Below are 25,838 nucleotides of genomic sequence, written 5' to 3' on the forward strand. Positions count from 1 at the left end.
CTGGGGATCCACCCCATAAACAACCACCAAACCCAGACACTATTGCAGGTGCCAACAAGAGCTTACTGACAGGAGCCTGATATAGCTGTCTCCTGAGAGGCTCTGTCAGAGTCTGACTAATATAGAAGTGAATGCTCACAGTCATCCATTAGACAGAGCACAGGGTCCCCAATGAAGGAACTAGAGAAAATATCCAAGGAGCTGAAGGGGTTTGCAGCCCCCTAGGAGAAACAACAATATGAACTAACCAGTACCCCTAGAGCTCCCTGGGACTAAACCACCAATCAAAGAAAATACACAGAGTGACCCATGGCTCTAGCTGCATATATAGCTGAGGATGGCCTAGTCGGTCATCAATGGGAGGAGAGGCCCTTGGTCCTGTGAAGGTTCTATGCCCCAGGATAAGGGAATGCCTGGGCCAGGAAATGGGAGTAGGTGGGTCGGGGAGCAGTGGGAGGGGAGAGAGGACAGGGGATTTTTGGAGGGGAAACTAGGAAAGGGGATAACATTTGAAATATAATAAAGAAAATATCTAACTAAAAGAAAAAAAGAAGAAGAATGTGGCTCCGCCATGCCAGCTTATCTTACTTAGGTTTGCCATGCTATTATGACAAACGATGCAACAAAAGGAAGCTCTTTTAATTAAAATTAAATCAGTTTCCTCCAATGCTGTCCCACTGGGTATATCAGCCACACTTAAGAGCAGACACCATGCCCAGGAGTAGCCAGCTAACACAAAACAAACTCAATGGTGTTCATTTAGACCGTTTGTCTCATTTTGCTTTGTTTGGGCCTTTTTTTTTCTTAATCTTGTTGATCTGTTGCTTGTTTTTCTCTCTTCCCTCTCTTCTCTCTCTCTCTCCTCTCTCTCTCTCTCTCTCTCTCTCTCTCTCTCTCTCTCTCTCTCTCTCTCTCTCTCTCTGTGTGTGTGTGTGTGTGTTGGTTTTGTGTAACTTGTTTGTTTTAAAGAGAGAGAAAGAACATTTTTTACAATAGAAACAGGCTGATACTGGAGGTTCAAGGCTATTTAGCCTAGCTCACTAGGCAACTTTCTGACCACTGAGAGATCCTATCTCAAACACCAAGGGGGATAGATCCAGAGGAATGATACCAGAAGTTGATGTCTGGCTGTCATACACACATACACCCACATGCACATATGAAATCTTCAAGTTTAAAAAAGAGCCAACAAGAAGGAGGGAACTTCTGCATTGTTGCAGACCACCAAGTTTCCTTTCCTACATGCATGTTTGAATTATATAGCAAGGCCACTTCCCAAAGCAGGAAAGGTCTAGAACATCACAATTATTTAAACTTTCATTTCTGGGGTGTTGTTGTTGTTGTTTGTTTGTTTGTTTGTTTGTTTTTTGAGACAGGGTTTCTCTGTATTCCCCTGGTTTTTCTGGAACTCACTCTGTAGACCTGGCTGGCCTCGAACTCAGAAATCCTCCTGCCTCTGCCTACCAAGTGCTGGGATTAAAGGCATGCGCCACCACTGTCCGGCTAAATGAAAAGCTTTTTTTTTTAATTTATCAATTTCTTAATTAAAAAGCAAAAAACTTAAAAGCATTATATAAAAATGTAATAATATAATTCATAGTCACATAGATATCTGAAATATCCTTTGAAATACAGGAACTATCTGAGCCAAGGAATCTTCAATACTATTTCTTCCTTTCAACATTAAGTGATGCCACTGTCAATATAAATATACTGAAGAGTTAAAAATAAACTTTAAAGTCAAGAGGAATTTTCTTAGATATTATCTGTCAGCCTCAAGATAGAGCTTAAAATGGAAAATGTTTTCTGGAATACATTGTACTAATCTTCACAAATGAAGTATATGTGGCTCAGTGTTCTACAAAAGGGAACGGAAAATGACACAAAAGCAAACAGCAGGACAAATGGCATTCAGTTATCTTCCAGGGTTGCTATGATGGCTTCAGGTGCCACAGCTTTAAGTTTCCTTGGTCACAGTGGCCTACAAACAGAACTCATACCCTGTTATTATTTTTTATAAACAAACATAAAAAGTGTGAACTAGTGAAGATCAAGAAGTTTTCTTCAGACTAAAAAGTTGGTATAAAACGAATTCATAAAAAAAATTGAAGTACAAGAAAGAAAAAAATGTGAGAATAAAAATGTAAACTCATAACTGTGACAGTTTTGGAAACTGACATCAAGAACAAATTAAGTTTACAGTACTGAAATCTAAGAGAAAATAGTAAAACCAAACATATTTCAGATTTTAAAAACAAGAGTAAACAGTATTATCATGAACATACTAATCCTCCAATTTAGGAAGACTGGATTTCTTGCACTTAGCTTTTTGCTGTTTTGTTATTTGACTCTTCAAGGCAGTTAGATCTACTCATGGCTAATAACAATAAGGTATAAGGTTATAAAAAAAAGAATACAAATGCATGCATGTAACAGTTCTCTAGATTTATAATAAAAATTTCCAAGTTTGAGCATATCTTGGGGAGACACAAACGCTCCTCACTGGGTAACCCCTTTAGCTCTCTCTGAGGGGAAGGTGGGTGCTCACAGGTTTAGCCCTCTCTGAGGGGAACAAGGGTGCTCACGGGCGTGTGGCGGTGTTTTCAACCCACACTTGTGGACCTGACCTTGTTTGTTCATTCTTTTGCTATTTTCACCTAAAATTTTTGGCAAGATGCTGGTACAGTGCTTCAAAATACCAAATGAAGGCTGAACCAATGGGTTTCAGTGAAACCTGGAGCACATGTCCAAGGAAAGCACGCTAACAATCATAGGACCGCTGAAGCGGCACATACTGTGGTAACAGCGGCATCATAAAGACCCGAGCAGGGACGGCCTCCTCACCTCTGAACAGAAGTTACCAGCTCCTTTTCCTTCTTCTTCTGACACAGTAGCTGCACTTCTTTATCTTGACATTGCTTCTTAATCTCCTCAAGCTGCTTCTCTGTGTCTATCAAAGTCTCTTGCAAATTCTTGTTTTTTTCTTCAAGAACTTGAAGCTAAGGAAACATGTTTATCGTTTATGTATGCTGCATGCAGTACTAAAAATACTGCCATTAAAATTTCTTTTATTCTCCAGGTTAAACAGATTTATGTGAATATGTGGGAAGAGTGGGAAAATGAAGAAGAAGACCATAAATACTTTCTATAACATAAAAAAGTTCATAAAGTTTGAAACTTTATTTTTATAAAGTGTGGTCAAATGTAAAAAAAATATAAAATTTATCATCATAACATCACCATGTCTGCATGTATAACTCTTCAGTATTAAGTCCATTCAGATTGTTATTTTGACAATTCTAGAACTAACCAAATATCCCTGTACCTATTACATTTCTTATCCATCACTGTTCACCCCTCTCCATGGCATCCACTCTACTACTTTCTGTGTCTCGGAAGGTTGACTGCCTTTGCCTCTCATGTAATATAATCATCCAATGTTGCCTACTCACGGCTGGCTTATTTTACTATACTTATTTTATTATAAAAGGTTCTCCAGGTTTATTCATGCCGAAAAATGTGTTATAGTCCCTCCTTTTTAAGACCCTATAGTATTCTACTCTATGTATTACTATCTAATGTGCATCTATTCATCCATGTGTAGGCACCTCATTGGTTCCATTTTCTGACTATTGTGAAAACATGCTTTGTTTATTTACTGTGGCCTCTTCCTGATCAAGTAATCTATGGCCCTTAAGTGCCTCCTTTTATATAATCTCTCTTACTTTTATAATTTATAAACTCAAATAAAATGAAGAATCTGTCTATATACATCCTAAAAATATATAAATAATTCTCAGCAGTGGATGATTTTTACCCCACAAGAAATGGACAAATGTCCACTGTCGTTTGCTTTAGAGGAAAGTAGCAGCACTGTGGTCCTCCAGGAGGCAGAGGTCAGAGGGACTGATTACAAGTAGACATCCCACAGTGCACACATCCCACAGTGCACAAGGCACACCACACAGAACAGCGTCTGCTCCTCAGATGTTGTCTGTGCCAAGGGTAGAAATCCATGGCTTCAAAGGACCTCGAATGGAATGAATTTATGTCTCAAAAGTCTTCACCAGAATAGGGAAGAGGCTTTTAATGAGTTAACAAGAAAAGAAAATAGAAGCCAAAGGAGGGAACACACACTATATATCCGGGTATAGTAAATTACAGTAAGATTAAGAACAATGAAAAAAAATCTATAAAGCTATTCAAAACTCTTGAAAAACCTTCAGAGAACACTGGAGAAAACCAAAACTAGAGTGAATGTGGATATGCAGTAGAGTTAACAGCTAGTTTAGAAACTACTACCTTTTAAAAATAAAATGTTAGAGACCAAAAAGATGGCTCCACAGACAAAGGTGCTTTGCAACACAGGCCAGACAACTGAGTCTGATGCCTGGAACCAGAAAAGGTGGAACAGAACCAACTCCACAAAGTTGCCATTTGACCTCCACACACATCACAGATGCACACAATAAATAAAAAATAAAGTTTAAAAAGGGAACCTTAAAACAGTTACCACATAGGATTATTACAAAGGTAATCATATATTAAAAACAAAAGAAGGATCTATTTATTTTTCTATGAACAGTTTTCGAATCATGTCTTGGGACAGTTTGCAATTTCTAAGTAACCCCATTTCTAAAACATTTTTCGAGCATTTCAAAGGTGCATGTTTGGCCACACTACCTGTAGACTCTGACTCTGTACGTCATCTAGAGTTGGAAGGTCTGCCAGGTACTTTTCCAAGGTCTCAATTCTCCTCTGCTTCTCTTTGTTTTGCTCAGATTCCTTCTGGCATTTCTTTTTCAGGCTGCTGATGTATCTATCTCTGGTTTTCAACTAAAGAAAAACATGAATCCTCAGTTGTTTTGAGTTACTAAAAATTACAAAATCAATGTTTCATTCTTGGGTATCAGTGAATTTATCATTTATCAATGTGTCTCAGGTTACAGTAAAGATCATCAATTGCATTAAGATCTGCCTTAATCCAGTCTAAGATTCTTTTTCTTCTCAAAACTTTTAAATATCAGAAATAAAGAATTTGAAGGATATTTGTTTGCTTTTATAGATGGCATTTTAAAAATTGTACTAAGACAGGTGACAGTAATAATATAATTTTTATTGTTTATAAATATATAAATATGGGTGAGGCTATTTATCTCTTTATGACTTAAAAATATTATGCTCATTTTAAACTGCACTAAGTTCAAATTGTGTTAAAAATATTTAATTATCAGTCTGTATGTTAAAATGTTATTGGGTACCCCCTAAAAGCATAGAAACAAATCTATAAATATTTTTACGACATCAATGCAAATATTCATCTCTAGAGGACAGATTCTAATTTATAATCTTTCAAAACAATATTAAAATACTGTTTATGAACTAAGAAAACAAAATGCATCAGTTATTTTGTTACTAAAAACCTGCAAAAAAAGCAATAAGGAGCTAAGTGAGCCAACTTACATACTTCAAGCAATTTGTATATTATACATTGTATATATATACAATTTTTATATTGTATCATAAGTGAGCATAAGTGAGTTTGCACCACATTTCTTTTCTTTTCTTTTCTTTTTCTTTTTTTTTTTTTTTTTTTTGGAAAAGCGACTGCTTTAATGAATTAGACAAAATTTCACATAAAATCAGAATCCTATGATCCATCCCGTCTCCGATCACTAAAAAAAGCAAGATTCATTCATCACAGGCCATGTGCAATTAGGACCCAACTCAAAGGCAGTGCAGGTCTGGTGTCCAGCCGCGGGTGTTGCACTACTTCCAACTCTCAGCGCTGAACATTCGTTCCGTGAACATCTGCTCCAACCTTACGGCATCAGCAGCAAATTTGCGGATGCCATCGAAGAGCTTCTCCACAGCCATTTGGTCCTCGTTGTACAGCCAACGGAAGGCCTTCTCGTCCAAATGTATCTTCTCCGAGTCACTGGTCTGGGCCACCTTGACGGAGAGCGCAGGCGCCAGCTTGCTGTTCTCCTTGAGCAGCTCCCTCAGGAGCTTCGGGGAGATGGTGAGGAAGTCACAGCCCGCCAGTGGTTTAATCTCACCGGTGTTGCAGAAGGAGGCGCCCATGACAATGGTCTTATAGCCAAACTTCTTGTAGTAGTAAATTTTGGTGACACTCTTGACCCCAGGGTCCTCCTGGGGTTCATAGGATTTCTTGTCTGTGTTTGCCACATCAAGGATGCGCCCCACAAAGGGAGAGATGAGCGTCATGCCCACTTCAGCACAGGCCACAGCCTGGGCGAAGGAGAAAAGCAGTGTCATGTTGCAGTGGATGCCATGCTGCTCCTCCAGCTCCTTTCCAGCCTGAATCCCCTCCCAGGTTGATGATAACTTGATGAGAATTCTGTCCTTGCCGATCCCCGCTTCTTTGTAAAGCTTAATGAGGCGCCTGGCTCGGGAAACCATGGCATCCTTATCAAAGGAAAGCCTTGCATCAACTTCTGTGGATACACGGCCTGGAATCTTCTTTAATATTTCTGCTCCAAACAGCGCAAAAAGTTTGTCAATGGCATTTTTAATCTGCTCCTCTTGAGGCCCACCCAGCTTCTTGCCGTAGGCAACGGCCTCCTCTACCAGCTCTAGGTAGGCAGGCATCTGGGCTGCAGCAGGATCAGGGATGGGTTGGTGGTGGCATCTTGGGGCTTGTATTCATCGATGGCATTAAAATCACCCTTGTCGGCCACATCGGTGGTGAACTGCTTGAGCTGGTCCAAGGCGGACTCCATCCTCTGGCGCTTTACCGGGGACCCCCGACATGGCGAACCGCGCACAGCTGAGGCAGTAGCCAGTGCGTGCTAACCCCCACATTTCCTTCTTAAACTCTAATATAAAGATGTCTCACCACTGAGGTCACCTAGTGTTGCATATTATGTAAAGTTAACACCTACTATAGCACAAGAGTTGGCATTCCCAGTAAACCCAGGTTTAACTTCAGATTTTATGTTCTCATTTGATTCTACTGACTTTAAATTGTACATCTCACATTCACAAAACACTTTCACAAGTAAGACCAGTTGAAAACAAACAACCAGTCAATAAACAGGCGAATGAAATGAATGGGCTATTTCCAAAGATGAAGTATAAAGGGATAATAAATATATGAAAACAATAGGTTCACCACCCTTAGCACATAAGGGATATGTAATGAAAACCACATTGAGCTTAGACCTCACCTGCTCAGAACAGCTCTCATAAAGAAAAGAGAAGAAATACACTGAGGGGATGAAGGAGAAGGGGAGGAAATGTAACTTAGCCCAGACGTTATGAACATCGGTATAGAAGTGACTCATAAAAACCAAAAATGAAATTATAATACAACCCTGCCAATGCTGCTCCTGAGCATATACCCGAAGAACTCTTAAGTCAACACAACACAATACCTGCAAGGCCATGATTATTACAGCATTATTCATAATAAACGACCTAAAGGATCATCCTAGGTGTCCATTAGCAGATGAATGGAAGAAGGCAATGCTATGTTTTAATACATACATGCATACTCATCACAGACATCTCTGTCTCTCTCTTGCTGGTGTGTGTGTGTGTGTGTGTGTGTGTGTGTGTGTGTGTATAATGAACTCTAATTCAACCATAAGGATTGGGGTTATGTCATTTGAAGGAACATGAATACAAATGGAGATATTCCATTAAGTAAAATAAGCCAGATGCATAAAGATAAATACTGAGTATTTTCTCTCATTTGTGGATCACAGATCTTTTATAAATACACAAAACCACATATAAATCACATAAAATCTACTAAGTCATAATAAGGGGCTTCAACGTAATAACTTGAGGCAATGTCCTTCCGAAAAATAGGCTTCATTTCATTTCCCTATACTTTATAGTCAGTAAGACCAAGAAACAAGAATTTACTATAAGGAAAGGGAAGAGTTGTTGGTAGGGGCAATTGGTTTTTAGAAAGTTTCAGGACTAGTTAGAAAGACACAATAGACTTTGTTCCTCAACTAGATGCTTAAATCTGTGCCACCAGCACATGTTTCTTGAAAGTTGACGCATATAGTATTTTATTATAATGTATAACCTGAGAGAAAACCTGGAACAGGTTTTGAAGAAAGCAATTGATTCACCACAATTGTTCACAAAATACTCACCTTCTCCTCTAATTTCTTCTTCTCTTCACTAAATTGGCTTATTCGTTGTTTGAGAAACTCATTGAGCTGCAAAACTTCTTTCTCAGTAGATGCTAGCTTTTGCTCAAGTTCTTCTTGGTGGGGATGGGACAATGGCTGCTCTGTAAATAGACTCTGGCCTGAACTGCTCTCGTATTGAGGCTATTGGGAAGAAAAACAGTAGATAAGTCTTCAGTTTTCAAAGTAGAAAAGGGTTACCGTGCAATAAACACTGTTAAGCTTTAAAAACAGCCTGGGCTCATGTTAGACCCCAGCCCTCTGCTTCCTAGATACAGACCATGATTAAAGGACTTCAGTACCTCTAAATCTTGGTTTACTCATCTATGAAATACAAATAATAAGGCCATTTTGCAATGTTTATTGAACAAAAACTATGCAAGCTTCTAGCACACAGCAAAAATTTAATAAAAGGCAGCTACTATTTGGCTTAAAAGCATACTCAAAAACGGAAATAATGTATTACACACCTTCATCATCTAGAAGTGAAACTATTAAGGAGGTAATTAAACACAAAGGAAAAGTGGGGTGTGGTGGTAAATTCTTATAATTCCAATATTGAAAACAAAAGAAAGAGGGGTAGGAGATCAAATCTATCAAGTTATGTAGTTAAGACTCTGTCTCCAAAAAAAAATGCATGAATATTTTCTTCATAAGTAATCATTTCAACTACTTAAACTCAATAAGCCTTAATAGACTGGCTCAATAACTAAGATTCATAAAGTCAGGGTTTTTGTCCATAGTAGGGTAATGATTATACACTTGTCTAAAATCATGCCTGGCACCATACTAGAGCTCAAAACATAATCATAGAATGAAAAAAAAAAAGGTCAATACGGTTTCTTTCATTTTAAAAGGTTTGATGCAAACTCTTCTATAGCAAAAGGTGAACCTCTTGGTGTTAACATCTGGAAGGGATGGACAGAAAAATATATGCATTCTTTCAGATGAATCAAGTAGAGTATTAAATTAACAAAGAATCTGCTATTAATTCAACATATATTTACAAAGCATATTCTGGTAGGTGAAGATTTTAAAGCTAATACAGTTACAGAAAAGGGTTCAGAAAACACAATTAAGACTAAATCCTAAGATTGTTGCTAGATGGTAGCTAGGGAAAGGTAGTATATAGAAGTGACTTTGAACAAGGTCTTAAGGCATTATGGTTTGGCTAAAAGACAGGCATCCATTCAAATTGTGAGCAGGAATATTTCAATGTTGCATACTCTGGCATTAGCCTTTATGAATTCAAATTTTAAAGGAGAAGCCTTAGACAACTAAAGCACAGGAACCAATATAACAAGGTGGATAAATAAAGGCCACATCAAGTACAGAGGAAGCACTGAGCAAGAGGGAAATGAAGAGACATTTGGAAAATGAATAACTGTGCTTTACTGGGGTAGTGGCTTTTGAGACATTTCTTTAAAAATAGGTGAATTCTGCTGTGTTGATTTTTTTTGTTTGTTTTGGTTTGTGTGTGTGTGTGTGTGTGTGTGTGTGTGTGTGTGTGTGTGTGTATGTGTGTGTGTGAACTTTACACAGACCTACATATTTTTGGGAATAGGGCATCTTAATTGAGAAAATAACTCCATAAAACTAACCCATAGACAAGCCTGCAGGGATTGTCTTGATTAATGATTGACTGAAGGGGTCTAGCTTACTGTGGGTATTGGCATTCATGTGCAGGTAGGTGGTCATGGGGGAAAGTAAGAAAGCAAACTGACTCTTTGAGTTCCCTCTCCCCAGCTTGGGCATTTTGGCTAAGGTCACCTCTAATGAGTCCTGAGAGTGTCTTACTTCCTGGGTCTCTGGTACTCTTTAGAGGATCCCCCTTCCTGCCACCATCCACCTCACCCCCAACCCCAGGCTGCTTATCACCATTCATTCTCTTGGCCCTCTGGGCTTCTCTCCTGCTCCCCCATATCTGATCCTGTTCCCCTTTTCCCTGCTTCCATCCAGATCCCTCTTTCCCTCTGCCTCCTTCCCCCTTCTAAGTGGGACTGAAGCATCTTCACGTGGGCCTTTCTACTTGTTACATTTCTTACAGTCTATCGGCTATATCCTAGGTATTCTATACTTTTTGGCTAATATCCACAAATTGGTAGGAGATGAGACCCAGGGATGGCGGTCAATGACTGGAATGTAAATAAATAATTTGAAAGAAAGAAAGAAAGAAAGAAAGAAAGAAAGAAAGAAAGAAAGAAAGAAAGAAAGAAAGAAAGAAAGAAAGAAAGGAAGGAAGGAAGGAAGGAAGGAAGGAAGGAAGGAAGGAAGGAAGGAAGGAAGGAAGGAAGGAAGGAAGGAAGAAAGCAAGCAAGCAAACTGAGCAACCCAGGAGCCTACTTCAAGGCTTCTGCTTCAGTTCTTGTCTCAAGGTTCCTGTCTTGAGTTCCTGCCCTGACTCTTTCCTCTTAAAGTACTTTGGGCCATGGTGTTTTAGCACAGCAATAAAAACCCTAAGACATCTTCCAAGAACAAAGAAGAATATCCTGGAACAAATATTAAAGCAAAGACAGAACACACAGAGTGTGATAGGTTACAAGACAGAAATAAAAAGGAAAACTGAAAATATTTGGGGACATTACAATAGAACCCCCAATACTGAGTTGAATCTCAATTTCTAAAAAATAACAACACAGAAATAGTTTTAGGTAAATAAATTGATTTTTTTTTGGTTTTATAAATCTATATATTCTCTACGTTTAGGCTTGTACCTAGTTTTGGTGGCAGGAAAGCAAAGAAGGGTCCTAGTTTCACTTTGTTGCTAGATAAGCCACTCTAACCAAAAGCAAATTGAAAAGTGTTTGCCTAATGCTTCCAGGTCAGAATCCATCATTAAGGGAAATCAAGGCAGGAACCCAAGACAGGAAACTGAGGCAGGAAACTGCTTGCTGGCAGTCTCTCTGGCTCAGTATAAGGGTCATGCTTAGCTAGATTTCATTCATAGTTCGAGACCATCTACCTAGGGATGGTGCAGTTCATAATATTCTACTTTAATAAGCAAGACAACACTGCACAGGCATGGCCACAAAGCAATCTGAGCTAGGCAACTCAATCAAGACTTTCCTCTCAGATGACTCTAGGCTTCATCAAGTAAGGCTAACTAGACAAAGAGACAAAAGAACAAGAGTGCTAAAGCAAGGCCCGGGAATATAGCTGTCATTATTTACTAAATAACATATATAACACTCTTATTATCAGGGCTATTGAAACTGGACTTAAGATCAGTTACAAATGTGTATGCAGGGTCTAGGGCAAACATTAAAAAAAACTATTAAAATAAGATGAAAATATTCATATAAAATGTTTAATTAAAATGACAGAAGAGAAAAACTGTGTTACAACAAAACAGAGTAACACGATAGAAAATATTTACACACATGATAACTTATTAAATCAATCAGACCCACAATCACTATAAACATCCTTGATTTAAATGCACCAACTTAAAGGCAAAGATTGCCAGAATGCATCAATGTGTCTTATATGAGAAGCCCTTATCTAATAATACAAAACAGTCTTTAGCATAAAAGTGTACCAAAATACCTGGGGTGGAGTGAGGGATGGTGACAGAATGGCAAGAAGAAATACTATAGTCAGTATAAATCCACTATAGTCACTGGAGGCTTTCAGGCTCGTCAGGGATGGCAAGCCACAGAAGGCAGAATGGCAATGAAGACACAGTTGCTCGCATCAAACAGCCAGATGACTGACATACATAAATTACTCATTCCTGCACCACACACTTCTCAAGTTCCTTTGAAACAGTTACCAGGAAATCAACATTCTGGTTCATAAATCACATCCCAAAAGCTGAAAACTCATGAAAATACATGCTATCTGAACACAGGTAAGTTACACTAGAAATCAGACACACACACACACTTGAGACATCCCAAAATAAAGCAGTAATAAATAATATATGACTTAAAGAGGAACTCTAGAGGGAAATATAAAAAGTCTCAGCTAAAGTATAACTGAGAATTTGTGAAATAAATAAACTGTGTGATAAAGTGGTGCTCAAGGAAATTTATACCAAGAATATAAATAAGAAAGATGTAAAATTAATCAACTAAATCTCCAATTATAGTGAACTAGAAAAATTAGAGAAAGTTAAATCCAAAGTAAAAAAGGAAAAGTAGAGCAAAAAAAAAAAAAATCAATGAAATTAAAAATAAGATAGAGAAAATTCAAATCAGTAATTCTTAAGGTAGGCCAGGAGAAAGCAATTAAAGGTGACAGAAATGACTAATGCCAGATATGAAAGAAGGAACATAACTCTAGATCCCATAGAGCTCCTCCATGCCCAGGAAACTTCATAAACTCAGTGAAATGGAACAGGATCAGAACTCACATATAAAAGAAACTTGGAGTTCTTTAATATATTAGTAAAGAAGTTCATTAAATAAGTAATTAGTAATACTCAAACAGAAACTAAACCATAACAACAACAACAAAGAACGTAGGAGAGGAAAGTGATAGAGAATCCGGATCATCTGACCTGGGGGCATGAGTCTAGATCATACAGGACAAGGGAAAAGCACAAAAGAAATCTGTAATAAGCTCGCTTAGAGAGCCATCTACTGGCCTCAAACACTGTTCAGATACCTTAAAACAAAACAGAATAAAGCAAAACAAAACAAAGCCATGCTTTTGTTAATACAATTAGTGAAATGATTGTATAATACCAGAACAACATTTATTCAGAATGAAGTTATAATGAAATGTTGAATGGTTCTACTAAAAATACTGTTTTCAAAGCAAATTACACTAGTTATTTAGCACAATATATTCATATTGCTATACTATCAATCTCAGGATTATCCCACAGGGACCTGCTGCTTTGCAATTGAAACCAAAGTAGATTACACGGTAATAAAATATTATGATCTACGTGGAATCAAAGTTTAAAAAAGGAAGCTAGATCACTATGTTAATGTCTGTACCTTGTATAAGTCTTAGAGCTACTTGGTTTTTAGTATTTTCTGATTTCAATGTCTAATTGGTTTAATTTTTTACAAATAACACATGAAGAAAAAATTTGCTTAAAATGAATTTTGACATCTACGAATAAAATAACAAAAATAATTCCACAATCAAAACCACATTATCTCCCAAAAATGTTCATTTGTCACTTTTTAATCTCAATAAAAAGATCAACAGATTTTTCTTTTGAAAAAAAAAAAAGGCAGTTACTAAATGTATATAGAAAAAGATGCAAATGAGTTTTAAGGAGGAAAAAAATCCTCTTAAAGAGAGAGAAATAATTGAAGAAAGTGGCCATATAAGTTTAAGACAGCACAAACCCTATGTCTGTCTTTCCACTGGATTATACAGGCAAGCTAGGCTTATTCATAATTCTATTCCTTGGTCATAGTCCTTTGCACAGATCATGTGGCGCTTATCCCTGGTGGATACATTTGCATTACAGTTCCTACATGTGTAGCTCAGGGAACATTGCAGAAGAAGGAGGCAGAAAAATTTTAACAGCGAAGATATCAGGAAATCTGCAGTGAAACAATCTCTCCTAGAAACGGCTGTGTTAACAACATCCAAACGATGGCAACACCAATGGGCTTGTTAACACGGAAGGAGAAAGTTTTCATGGGTTTCCATCCCTAGACAAGAACTACAGGGCAACTACTACCTGCTGGGAGAAGGATAATTAGCCTCTCACAGAGATGAGTACCCTATTGGATGTCTAATGAAGAGTGGTAAGCCTTGAAACTAAACAGACTCCCCAGGTTTTATTATATATACATATATATACATATATGTATATACATATATATATGTATATATATATATGTGTGTGTGTGTGTGTATACAAATACATATGTATTCATATAATAAATACTGTCAAAGCAATAGACATTATCGATTTTAGAATGGAGAATATGGAAAGGCTTTGCATAAGGATACTAAGGGGATGGAGGGGAAAGGGAGAGGGGAAAGTGGTGTAACTAATTTCAGTTGAAAACAAAAATTATATCAGGAAGGAGTAGATAGACATGTTCTATTTTAAGAACCATGAATTCTGAAGCTATCGTTTTTGGACCTCGAGAGTTTAACACTGTGCTTGGGATACTGAATGTTAAACAGGCTCGCCTATAAAGGTGAAACTCATTTATAAAATATTCCGTAAAATTAAGGAAACTTCATAGTAAAAAAATAAAGAAATGAAAGAAAGGGGATTTACAAAACAAAATAACGATTAGAGTGATCATCAGTGTATTTTTTATATATGAGTGTTTTGTTTCCATGTATGTAAGTGTTCCACATGCATACAGTGCTCACAGAAACCAGAAGAGAGCATCAGATCCCCTGAAACTTGTATTTCAGACACTTGTGAACTACCAAGTGGGTATTTGGAACTGAACCTGGTCTTCTGCAAGAGTATCAAGTGTTCTTAATCTTGGGGCTACCAGATTTTTAGAGTTCATTATTTTGTCAACTGGAAAGTCTCTGGAGTGTGGTTTATGCAGCATCCAATGGTGGCAAAGTAGAACTTGCTTCCATGTGAGACAGTTCAGAAGAGTCAGGGTAAGGCGATTCCAAACAAAGAGAGTATAGCTGGAAAGTCACAAACTGAGTAATAGGACAGACATGAATTGGGGGAAACAGAAGGGCAACATGAGTGAGAAGCCTCATCCAGAGGGTAAGCCAGGCAGCCAATATGGAAAAAGATGAGTAGACCCAGTCACAAGACAGTGCACACCTCCTGCAAACTGCAAATCCACTTGAGGGTTTTAGTGAGAATGATTTTTTTTTTCAGGATGGGTCAGCAGTGGGGAGAAGTTCCATTTTGTCATTACATGTGGCTTGGAGGGGTGTCCAGGTGCCATTTTGACAGAGAAAATGTTATTTAAAATGAGCTACTCTGGGGATTTGTGAACTAAGAACAGACAGTTGTAATTAAGGGAGACAGAAGCCAATATGAGAGCCCCAAGCTTAGAGGCAGCTATGTTAACAATGAAGAAGAAAGGACCAGACAAGGACAAGTCTGAAAGTGGAAGTAGCAAGGGAGTCAGGCAGTAACAGGTATAGAGCAATGTAGCCCTATCCTTAACATCAAGTCAGTGACCTCAGCACCCTGGAACCTTGAGGTCTACAGTACTGAATCTGAGGTCAGTGGGTGCATCAACCTCTAGAGCTATCCATAATCATAAAGTTCAGTGGCATAGACCAAGAAACTGAAGTATAAAAGATTATAATGGCATCCATAGCCAAATCCTTGTGGCAAGCAATATTTAATGCTGAGTGGGTTATGAAAGTACACAGTCAGGGCTGCCTATATACATCACAGTGCTGTGTTTGCTTCCTGACTTACAATGCATTTGGGAGACACCTTCCATGTGTGGCATTAACTACCCCAGAGTTTACAAATAGGGTTTTAGAGAGTGGGAGAACTGGTCTACCTCAGACACTACAAAGCTAAAACTGGTGAGCAAAGGCTAGTATGAAAAGAAGAAAAACTACTGAAGATGGCACTGCCAGCCCAGTAAAGCCCAGCAGCAGCATAAATCAGAGTAAAGAGGAGCATGGGCAAGCTCAATCTGCTGGACTAGATTGTGCATGCCTGGAAAATAAAACCATCTCAACTACAGGAACATGGGGAAGGTTAAACGTCATTTGAAGAATAAATGGGTAAAGAAGAAGTCAAAACAAATCTATTATTTCCAACACAAAAAAAACCTCTAATGCCAATAGCAGAGAGAAAATAATTATAAAAAGAATAAAGCATATCTAGTTACCAAGAAAAAAGAGCCAACAAATGACAGCAGTTAAAACTTCATCTTAAGGCGAGATGGCCCTACTCATCATAACCAAGAGAACCAAATGAGTAAAACTGGAGAGTAAAGGAAGCTGCTCCCAGATTCCACTGAGGTCCAGGTAATCATTGGGAAATACTTTGAAACTGATAATTCATAGACGAAGAAAATCTACCAGAAATAAACTCCCAAACACATAATTCAAAATTAAAACTAAAAGATATAAACATATCCATGAGAGAAAAAGTAGTCTGCAGTATTAACAGTTTCCCACAAAAGGAAAGCCCAGAACCAGACAAGACCATCCCTGAAGTCTACCAACCCTTTAAAGAAAAGCTAATGCTAGTACTCTGAAAGCTAGTCCTCAGAACAGAATGAAAGCAACACCACCAAGCCACTTCTACAAAGCCAGCATGCCTGACACAAAGTCACATGAGAACATAACACCAACCCATGTGCCATGATGAACCTATATCTGAAAGTTATCAAAAAAAAAAAAAAGCACTTAGAAACTAATTCAAGGATATAGGAAAAAGATAACACGCCATCACCAAGTTGTTTCCTTCCAGAGATTACAAAATAAATGAACATATACAAAACAACAGATATAAAATATACATTAATAGACTGAAGGGTAGAAAAGCCTTTATCCCTTCCATGACAAAAATCCCCAAAGAAAATAGAACAGAAGAACTTATCTCAACATAATAAAGGCTACATACAACAAACCTAGAGACAATATTAACTGGGAATCATTTCCATTAAAATCAGGAATGAGAGTAATATCCACCCTCCACTCTTAATCAACAAAAGTCTTGGGATCTTAGCAATAAGACAAGAGCAGAAAATAAATATACCAATAGGAAAGAAGAAGTCACACTACCCCCTGTTTACACATGACATGACTCCATACTTATAAGACCCCAACAACTCTACAAAAAAACTCAAAGCTGATAAAAACACCGTCAACAAAGTAGTTTTAAAGTCACTTTTCTATATCCCAAATAATGAACAAGCCACAAAAGAGATCACAAAAAAATTAAATCCCATTTATTAAATTTATAATAGCTCCATTTATAACTCCAAAAAATTCAAACCAAACAAAAATCCCCAGTAATAAACTTAAACAGGGAGGTGAAAGGCATTACAATTAAAGCTTTCAAACATAGAAGAGAAGAAACTGAAAAGTTTCTTTCAAAAGAAACTAACACTCTGATAGACGCCCCACCACCACCACCACTGCCACCCCCAACACCATGGTAACAGACTTGGCAGAATTAAAACTATGGAGATGGTTAAATTACTAACAATGTAATTAAATCCTATAATTCGTCATAGACTAGAAAAATGTGAAATAAGAAAGCATCAAAACTCCTAAATAGCAAAAGCAATTCTAAGAAGAAAGAACAACACTGAAGGACTTCAAGTTTTACTACAGATCCACAGTAATAAAATTACCATGATGATGGCACAAAGGCTTGTGTATAAGATAAAGTGATGGAGTCAAACACTACAGCCACCCAATTTTTAACAAGTGTGAGAAAAATACTTTGGAGAAAAGAGACTCTTAAACAAAATGGTACTAAACAGGCTGGCTATTCACTTACAGAAAAGTGACATAAGGTACACACCTCTCACTTTAAACATGGATGAATTAAAATATAGACTCAATACCTTAATGCCAGACCTGAAACTCTGAAACTGTTAAAGAAAAACATGCCAAAACACATAAAGATTGGGCTGGTGAGAGGAAAAACAGGAAAGAATGCTTACTGCCAAACCTGAAGACCTGAGTTTGATTCCCTGTACCACACTACAAGAAAACCAGTTCCTACAATTTGTCGTCTGTCTACACACATCATGGCACACAGTCACAGGAACAGACATATATGCACACATAATTAATAAATATGAAAAGAAAAATAACCAAAGATATAGGCACAGCCAAGAGATTCCAGAAAGGATTCCTATAAATCAGGAAACAGTTGTAGGAATTGACAAATGGGACTGTATGAAATTAAATTTTCAGCAGCAAAGAGACAGTCAATTGAATGGGAGAAAGTCTTTGGGAACTTTACATCTGACAGTGGATTAACACAAAGAATCTCAAAGAAATTTTAAAAATGTCAAAACAAACAAGAAAAATCACACCAAATTATCCAAGCAATAAACTAGCAAATGATCAATTTTCAAAAGAAAAAATACAATGGCTAATATTTAAAGAAACTGTCAACACCTTAGTAATGGGGAAATGCATACAATGAAATTCTCTGTCACTCCAGTCAGAATGACTACCATTTTCTATAAAAGCCAGCAAGGCTGGGAAGGAAGGGCCATTAAGCACAGTGGTGAGAAGCTAGACAGGTGCAGCTGCTATGAGGCCAGTTTGGAGGTCCTTCAGAAAACTAACTGCAGAGCTGACATATGGCCCAGTACTGCTGCCCCAAGCAGGAGGAAGCTACGCACCCCAGACACTTCTGAACCCGTGCTTATGGGTACACTATTTGCCATAGTCAAAACATGGAACAAACCTAAATTCCTATCAGTAATACATAAAAAATGGAAATGTATGCATACTGGATGGTTCTGTTCCTCTGTAAAGAAAAATAAAACTTATTTGCAGGAAAATGGATGAAATGGAGATCATTGTATTAAGAAAAATAAGCCATATGTAGAATCTATATTTAAACATACAAATATGCATCCATATATATACAAATATATAGATTATATATATATATATATCAGAAACCTCATTTCTCAGAACTTTAATTTGCAAAGATGTGAGAAAAACAATGTTTATAAAAGGTTATTCATTGTGACATCATTTATAATACAGTCAAATAGCAAAACAACCTTAATTTCCATGAGATGGTTGAATACATTATGGTCTCTATTAAACAGAAAATAAATGTAAATGTAGAGAACAAAACAATGTGCATATTCTTAAGGACTTTTGTAAATGTACACAACGCATTTTTATCTGTTTGTGATACGCATCAACCCTGGGAGGACCTCACTCTGTGTGCATGTGGGAAGGCTGCGAAAGAAGAAAGTAGCTGGGCATGAGCCATGAAATGTGAGCTCTGCAAACTCACCGTTATTTCAGAACACTGACGTGAGGTACTCTAAGGTTATAAGTAAAATATACTACAAGTACAGATTTACTAATCCACTAAAAAGAGTTGTAAGCCTTACCTGTAAATTACTCACGTACGAGTCTTCACAATTTACATAATGTCCTAGCATAGCATGCTGGGCCCGTAGTTCATTATCCCTTATCCTTTCATGTAAGTGGTTAATTTGTTGCTTCTGCCTGAAAAACATGAAATGAAATTACATCATGAAGAATAAACTTTTCTAAGAAACAGTGAAGAAAATTTTTGGTATGCTGATACTTTTACACATGTATAAGTTTTGCCTCATCTTAACCACTGAGGAAAAATTAGTTAATGAAACACTTTTCCTATATGAAAAAAAAAACAATTAAAAAAAAAAGAAAAAGTAGGAAAACTTCAGGGTTGGAGAGATGGCTGAGTATATTTAGTGTTTGTCACTCAAGGAAGAAGAGCAGATTCAAATCCCCAGAACCCAGGCATGTCAGTCAGGCGTGGTAACTCTAGTAGCATTCAAGAGGAGAGACAGAGGATCCCAAGGGCAAGCTGGCTAGCTACATTAGCTGGAACTCGGTAACCCTGGTTCAGTTAGACATCCTGCCCCAATAAATGAAGGGGAGAAGAATCTGAGACAACAACTAAGATCACCTTCAGGCCCACACATACACCTAAGCACACTGCACACACACGAAAAAGCAAGACTGGAAGAAGCTATTCACAACAAAGTAATGTGTGTGTGTGTGTGTGTGTGTGTGTGTGTGTGTGTATAGACAAATGGAAATCTACGTCTTATTTTCTGAACTACACATTCAAAACTCCTCAATAGAAAGGATTCTTCAGAAGAAAATTAATAGGAAAGATATCCTTTCTATAAAATTAACCGATATCCACTTTTGCTTTTTAATTTTTCCTCAAAATTTAAATTTTTACATATTCTAATTCTTTTCCTGTACTAAATTCCAAGCTGGATTAAATTATTTTTTCTACTAACATAGTTGTGAAAATTGCCTGAGATTGATGTGGCCTGGGGTCTCGTTTGTGGCTGCCATCTGAAGCAGAGAAAGGACTTCTGAGGACTGCTGTCTTGACCCTGTGGAATCTAGCTCACCACTCTTAGTATTGACCTGCAGTACTGATCATCTGAGACCGAAACATATATTTAAATACACTGATTCAATAATGCTACATACATAAATATAAACAACTATAATAAAAAGTAAACTATCAAAACTGTAGATATTCTAATTTAACTGATAAATATGATGTAAAATAAACATCCTTTCTTCATTATAATGTCCATCAACCATCTCAAAGCAATAAATATGTATTATAAGTAACCATTAATATTACTTTTCCTTTTCATTTTCCCTCTTTGATTAGCACAAAAGTAGTAAGTTTCATTACAACATCACCATACATGTGTCACACACTTCACTCATGGTTGTTCTCTTCCCTGGCATCCCTCCCCTAGGTCTTCTATTTCCTCCCTCATTTAAGATCTCTTCCTTCCCTCTCATGATCCCATTCCCAGTGTCATGACCTACACACACACACACACACACACACACACACACACGCACGTGCACGTGCACACACGTAATTTTAAATTTAGGTTCCAGATATAAGAGTCCATACATTCTACTAAATATGTCACGGCTTCACTTTTTGATGTGGCTGCATAAAAGTCCATGTAATGTGATATACATCATGTATTTTTCATCCATCTTTTGATAGACATCTAGGCTGGTTCCATGTCTGGGTTATTGTGAATAGTTAACAATAAACATGAATGTAAAAAGTATCTTTGTGGTATGGTGACTTAGAAGTTCTTCAAGTATATGCCCAAATTGGTGTGAGTGACTCTCATAGATTCCTATTTTCAGTTCCTTAGGGCACCTCTATGGATCCCTATAGTGGCTGCACCAGTTTACATTCCTACCAAGTACGAATAAGAATTTATCTTTCCCCATACTCTCATCAGTATCTGTTGCCATATGATTTCTTAAAAACAGGCATTCTGCCTGGAGTGAGATGGAATATAAAAACAATTTAAATTTACATTTTCCAATTTTTCAAGTATTTATGGCTATTTGTGTTTCTCCTTCAGAAAACAGGCTATTCAATTAATTAGGCCATTTACTGGATGGATGACAGTTTTATGATGTTAATTTTTGTAATACTCTGTATGTTCAAGATCTTAATCCTCTATATAAAATATAGTAAAGATTTTTTTCCCATTCTGTGGGTGGTGTATTCACTCGGCTGATTATTTCTATAGGTGTTTTTCCATTGTTGACCCACCCCAGCCAGTGAGGCTGTCTCCATGCATCCCAAAGCACTTCACATTTTTATTTAAAGCAAGAAATGCATTAGGCGATGTTTATAGCTAGCTTAAGAACCAACAAGCTAGAAAGGGAGTGTACCTAGTGTTATATATTACGAGAGTTATCTTTGGTCATGTCAAAGAGACAAGAATACTCCTTTGGCTTTCGCATAAAGATAATGTGAACATGCTAGGGTATCCCTTCACATCCTTGCTTTCAAGTATTTCCACTTCTCACAATGTGCCAGATAGTTTTATATCAACCTGACACAAGCTAAAGACACTTGGGAGGAGGGAACCTCAATTGAAAAAAATTGCCTAAGAAAGATCAGGTTGTAGGCAAGCTTCTAGGCCATTTTCTTAATTGGTGATTGGTGGAGGAGGGCCCAGCTCCATTATGGGTGGTGCCATCCCTTTTTAAAAGAAAGCGAACAGAGCAAGCCATGATGAGCAAGCTTGTAAGCAGACCTTTTCATCATCTCTTGCCTCCAGTTTCCTGCCCTGTTTGAATTCCTGCCCTGACTTCCTTTTATGATGAAGATGAACAGTGCTGTGGAAATATAAGCTAAATAAACCCTTTCCTCCCCAAGTTGCTGTGGTCATGGTGTTTTGTCACAGCTATAGAAACCCAAACTAAGACACACAGTTCATGCAATTCTTCTTAAGACACCTTGTGGGAAGAACATCTGTACTCTGCCCCATTTATAGTTCACAGTTTTCTTACAAAGGCTCCCACAGTCGATTCTTCATATTATTCCCTGTTATTCAGAGCAAATCCTTGCTCAGGCTTATACTCTATGTCTTCTTCTAGCAGTTGCAAACATTAAGGTTTGCACTAATGGATTGAATCTATTTTGAATGGTTAGTTTTACAGAAAGGGGGATCTACATGTAACAATCCAGTTTTCCCAATACCATTTCTTAACAAGACTGTCTTTTCTCCAATATGTTTTTGATACCATTGTGGTTGTAGCTGTAAATGTTATTTCTAGGTCCATTATTGGTCTTCATGTCTGTTTTTGTGACAATACCATGTTGCTTTCTTACTGTGTTTCTGTAATAATTTAAAATCAGGTACCAATACCTCCAGCATTGTTCTAATGATTACTCTTGACTACTAAAGATGTTGTTCTTCTAAATGTATTTTGTCAGGGTTTTATTTTGTCTTATTGATAAGAGACAGCATCAGGTATCCCAGATTGGCTCTGAACTCACTACATAGCCCATGGGTAACCTTGAACCTCGTGTGTGTGTGTGTGTGTGTGTGTGTGTGTGTGTGTTTGTTATTTATTCTTTCAGACTCTCATACATGTATACAGTCTATTTTGATTACATCCACCCCCTCCACATGCTCTTTCCTCTAATTCCTCCTAGACCCCCACAACAGCTCTGTCTCTATTTCATGTGTTCTTTTTTTAAAACTCCGAGTCTAATTAGTATCTTCCATATGTGCATGAGTATAGGCACATCTACCAGAGGGTGAGCAAGCTGCTGGGAACAACAGTCCTGAAGAAAACTGACTTTTCCTTCAGCAGACATCAACTGCCAGTAGTTCTCTGCTAGGGGAGGGGCTTTATGATCTCTTCTCAGATTCATGCTGAAATTTTTACTGGCTTCATGTTGAGCAGGGTTTGTTCAGACAACCGCAGCCACTATGAATGCATGTGTGCAGCAGTCTTATCATGTTAAGAAAACAGTTTTACAGAAACTTCTGGGTCATAGTCTTTCCACCCCATCTTCCATAATAATCTGAGCCTCAAGGAGAAGTGAGGAGGACAGTACTCATGCCTGGCACTGTAACCTAAGTGAAGAACCCATGGCTGCAGAGATCACAGGCCCCAGGGGAGAACCTACTTATATTATCTTGATAAATGGCTGTAATAGCAATCTGTCTTCTTAATACTTACCTTTATATCAATAGACCACTGCAGCTCTCTAACCTCATCAAAGAAGATTCACACTAAATCACTAAAATGAGACCTTCAACTTCTTACCTTCTTGCCCCTATGTTCAAAGTGCTACGACTACAGGGCACTGAGTTTGGGGCCCTGTGTGAGCTAGGCAAGCACTCTACCAAGTGAATTATATCCTCAGTCCCCAGAGAAATTTTAGAATTAAAATTTTTCTAATTTATATAAGAGCATCTTTGGAATTTTGATGGTAATTTCTTTGATGCTGTAGATTGCTTTGGGTAATTTAACCATTTCTACAAAATTAATTCAGCTAATCCATGAACACAGGAGGATTTTAATCTAAGGTTTTTGTTTGTTTGTTTTTTTTTTCAGTTTCCTCAATGCCTTACAGTTTTCACTGTAGATTTTTTTTAATTTGGTTAGGTTTATTCCTAGGTATTTTATTTTTATTGATGATAATGTTAATGAGATTTTCCCATTACTTCTTGAGATGTTTATTTACTGGTATATATTAAAAAAAAAGCTACTATTATGTTTTTTATTTTGATAGCCCATTCTGCTACTTTTTTGAAAGTGTTTGTTGGGGCTAAGAGTTTTAAGTGGACTCTTTATTCTTTCACATATAGGATCCCCGAATCTGAAATCGTGTCATCCACAAATAGAGATAAGCTCTTCCTTTTGTATTTGTATTCTCTACTACCACTACTATGTCATTACTTTATCATTAGTAGTAATAGTATTACTAATGTCTTAGCTAAGGTAATAATAATAATAATAATATCAATGGTCCTTTGTTGTGAAACATTACTGCTTTGATCTCTCTGATGATTAATTTAAGCTGTTGCAAAATGCCTAGTATTTGAACATCTATTTCAGTTTTAAGGCTTGGGAATTTTCTGCGATAATCTCATTGACTAGATCCAGTATGACTTTAGTGTTTAATCTCATCATCTTATTATACCATGGGTTCTTAGGTTTGGTCTGCTCATCATATCCCAGATTCTTAAAAAAAACAAAACAAAACATTTTGCTCATGTTTATCTTGTTTTTCTTTACTGATGTTTACATGTGGTATTTCATAAACCCCATCTTCCATTTTTGACAACGCATCGATTCCAACTCTGACTCTGACACCTCCTTCCTCTTCTCTTCTCCTCCTTCTCCTCTACTACTTCTTCTTGGTCAAGCCTAGGAATGATGGTTTCTGGTTGATTGAGTTTTTCATTTCTAATACTTTTTTCAAAATCTCAAATTCCTAGTTAAATATTTATTCATGCTGCTGAGTTTTCATCCATACTATTGATTTTTCCCAGCCATTTTGTTAAAATTACTGTCCGCAGAGTCCAGGTCCTCTTTCTTATCTTTGGTCATTCTTACCAGAAAACATTTGAATTCTTCACTTGGCATTTCACTCAATTCAGTATATTTGAGTTTAATAAAGAACTACCATCTTTTGAAGAAGTGATATTGCTTTGGCACATCATCCCCAGTCCATGTTTCTGATAGATTCTGTGTTTTAATTTCTGTTGCTGGTTTAGATATCACTTCTGGTTTGTCCTTGCTGAGCAGTGTACTATCTTCAATTCTCTCTTTCCCTCTCTCCCTCTTTCTTCTCTCCCTCTCTCCCTTTCTCTCCTCTCTCTGCTCCCCCATCCCATTCCTTTCTCTCTCTTATTCTTTCTTCTCCCTCTCCCTTATCCCATGTAACCCAAGCTGGCCTCCAATGTGCTATGTAGCCACTGACAGCCTTGAACTCATGCTCCTCCTGCCCTCTTGTCTTCCTTCTGAGTCTGAGGAATACAGGCATTCCAACTACAACCAGTTTTAGATGGTTCTCATTAGCAAACCTAGGGTACTATGTATTTTAGGCAAGTACTCTACCAACTGAGATAAGTTCCCAGTCTCCTTAATTTTTTGACTGATCATTTAGCAAATACTGGCATTCTTTAATCCCCCTTTATGTTATTAAGTACTGAACCCAAAGTCCTGTGCTTATAAGACAAGCATTTTAGTACTAAGCTGACCTGTGTCTCTAGCCCTGAGTAGCCTACCCTTGAAGGCTCAATCCCTAATCCAACTAGAAAGAAAATTTTTGGAAGTAGCTGCTGCTTCTCCTCCCTCTTTGCTAAGGATCTAGGCAGCTGATGCTCTCTCTGTTAAACTCCCTTCTCTATTTCAACCCATTCTTCTCCAGCTGTTTTCGGCTATCTTTTCTTTCCTTCACTTATCCCACTGCTTCACACAAAAATAAACAAGGACTCACATTGGTTATAGAAGAAAGTACCTCCTCAAATGTTTTCTAAACTATCTTAATAGAGCACCCTTGATAATTCCAAAAGTAGATATAAATGATGTGCACCCATATATTTTAGAGATAACATAATGCAGTAACCTTATGATTTCTTGCTCAGAATGATCAAGAGACTTTCTACTAAAACTAAATGAATTCTTGATAACTCTGGTGCTAGAATATTAAAAAGTTCTTGCAATGTTATAAAAGAAACACTTCCATAATTCTTACTTTAGGCAATGTAAATTTTAAAATAT

The 25,838-nt window shown here is 37.4% G+C and overlaps 1 protein-coding gene and 1 pseudogene across 4 annotated transcripts in view; both read right to left on the bottom strand.

Moving 5' to 3' along the window:
* Positions 1-25,838, bottom strand: part of Cep85l (centrosomal protein 85-like) — a 106,443-nt gene that overhangs the window by 19,929 nt on the left and 60,676 nt on the right. For all 4 annotated transcript variants that reach the window (XM_017313744.2, XM_017313743.2, XM_006512494.4 and 1 more), the window contains 4 exons: positions 19,139-19,256; positions 8,133-8,312; positions 4,684-4,836; positions 2,845-2,999 (listed from right to left, as the gene is read on the bottom strand). In XM_017313744.2, coding sequence (XP_017169233.1) covers positions 2,845-2,999; positions 4,684-4,836; positions 8,133-8,312; positions 19,139-19,256 — 606 coding nt within the window. The remainder of the gene's footprint in view (positions 1-2,844; positions 3,000-4,683; positions 4,837-8,132; positions 8,313-19,138; positions 19,257-25,838) is intronic.
* Gm17823 (predicted gene, 17823) lies at positions 5,598-6,822 on the bottom strand (annotated as a pseudogene).

Source organism: Mus musculus, chromosome 10, assembly GCF_000001635.26.
Source record: "Mus musculus strain C57BL/6J chromosome 10, GRCm38.p6 C57BL/6J".
NCBI classification, from domain to species: domain Eukaryota; kingdom Metazoa; phylum Chordata; class Mammalia; order Rodentia; family Muridae; genus Mus; species Mus musculus.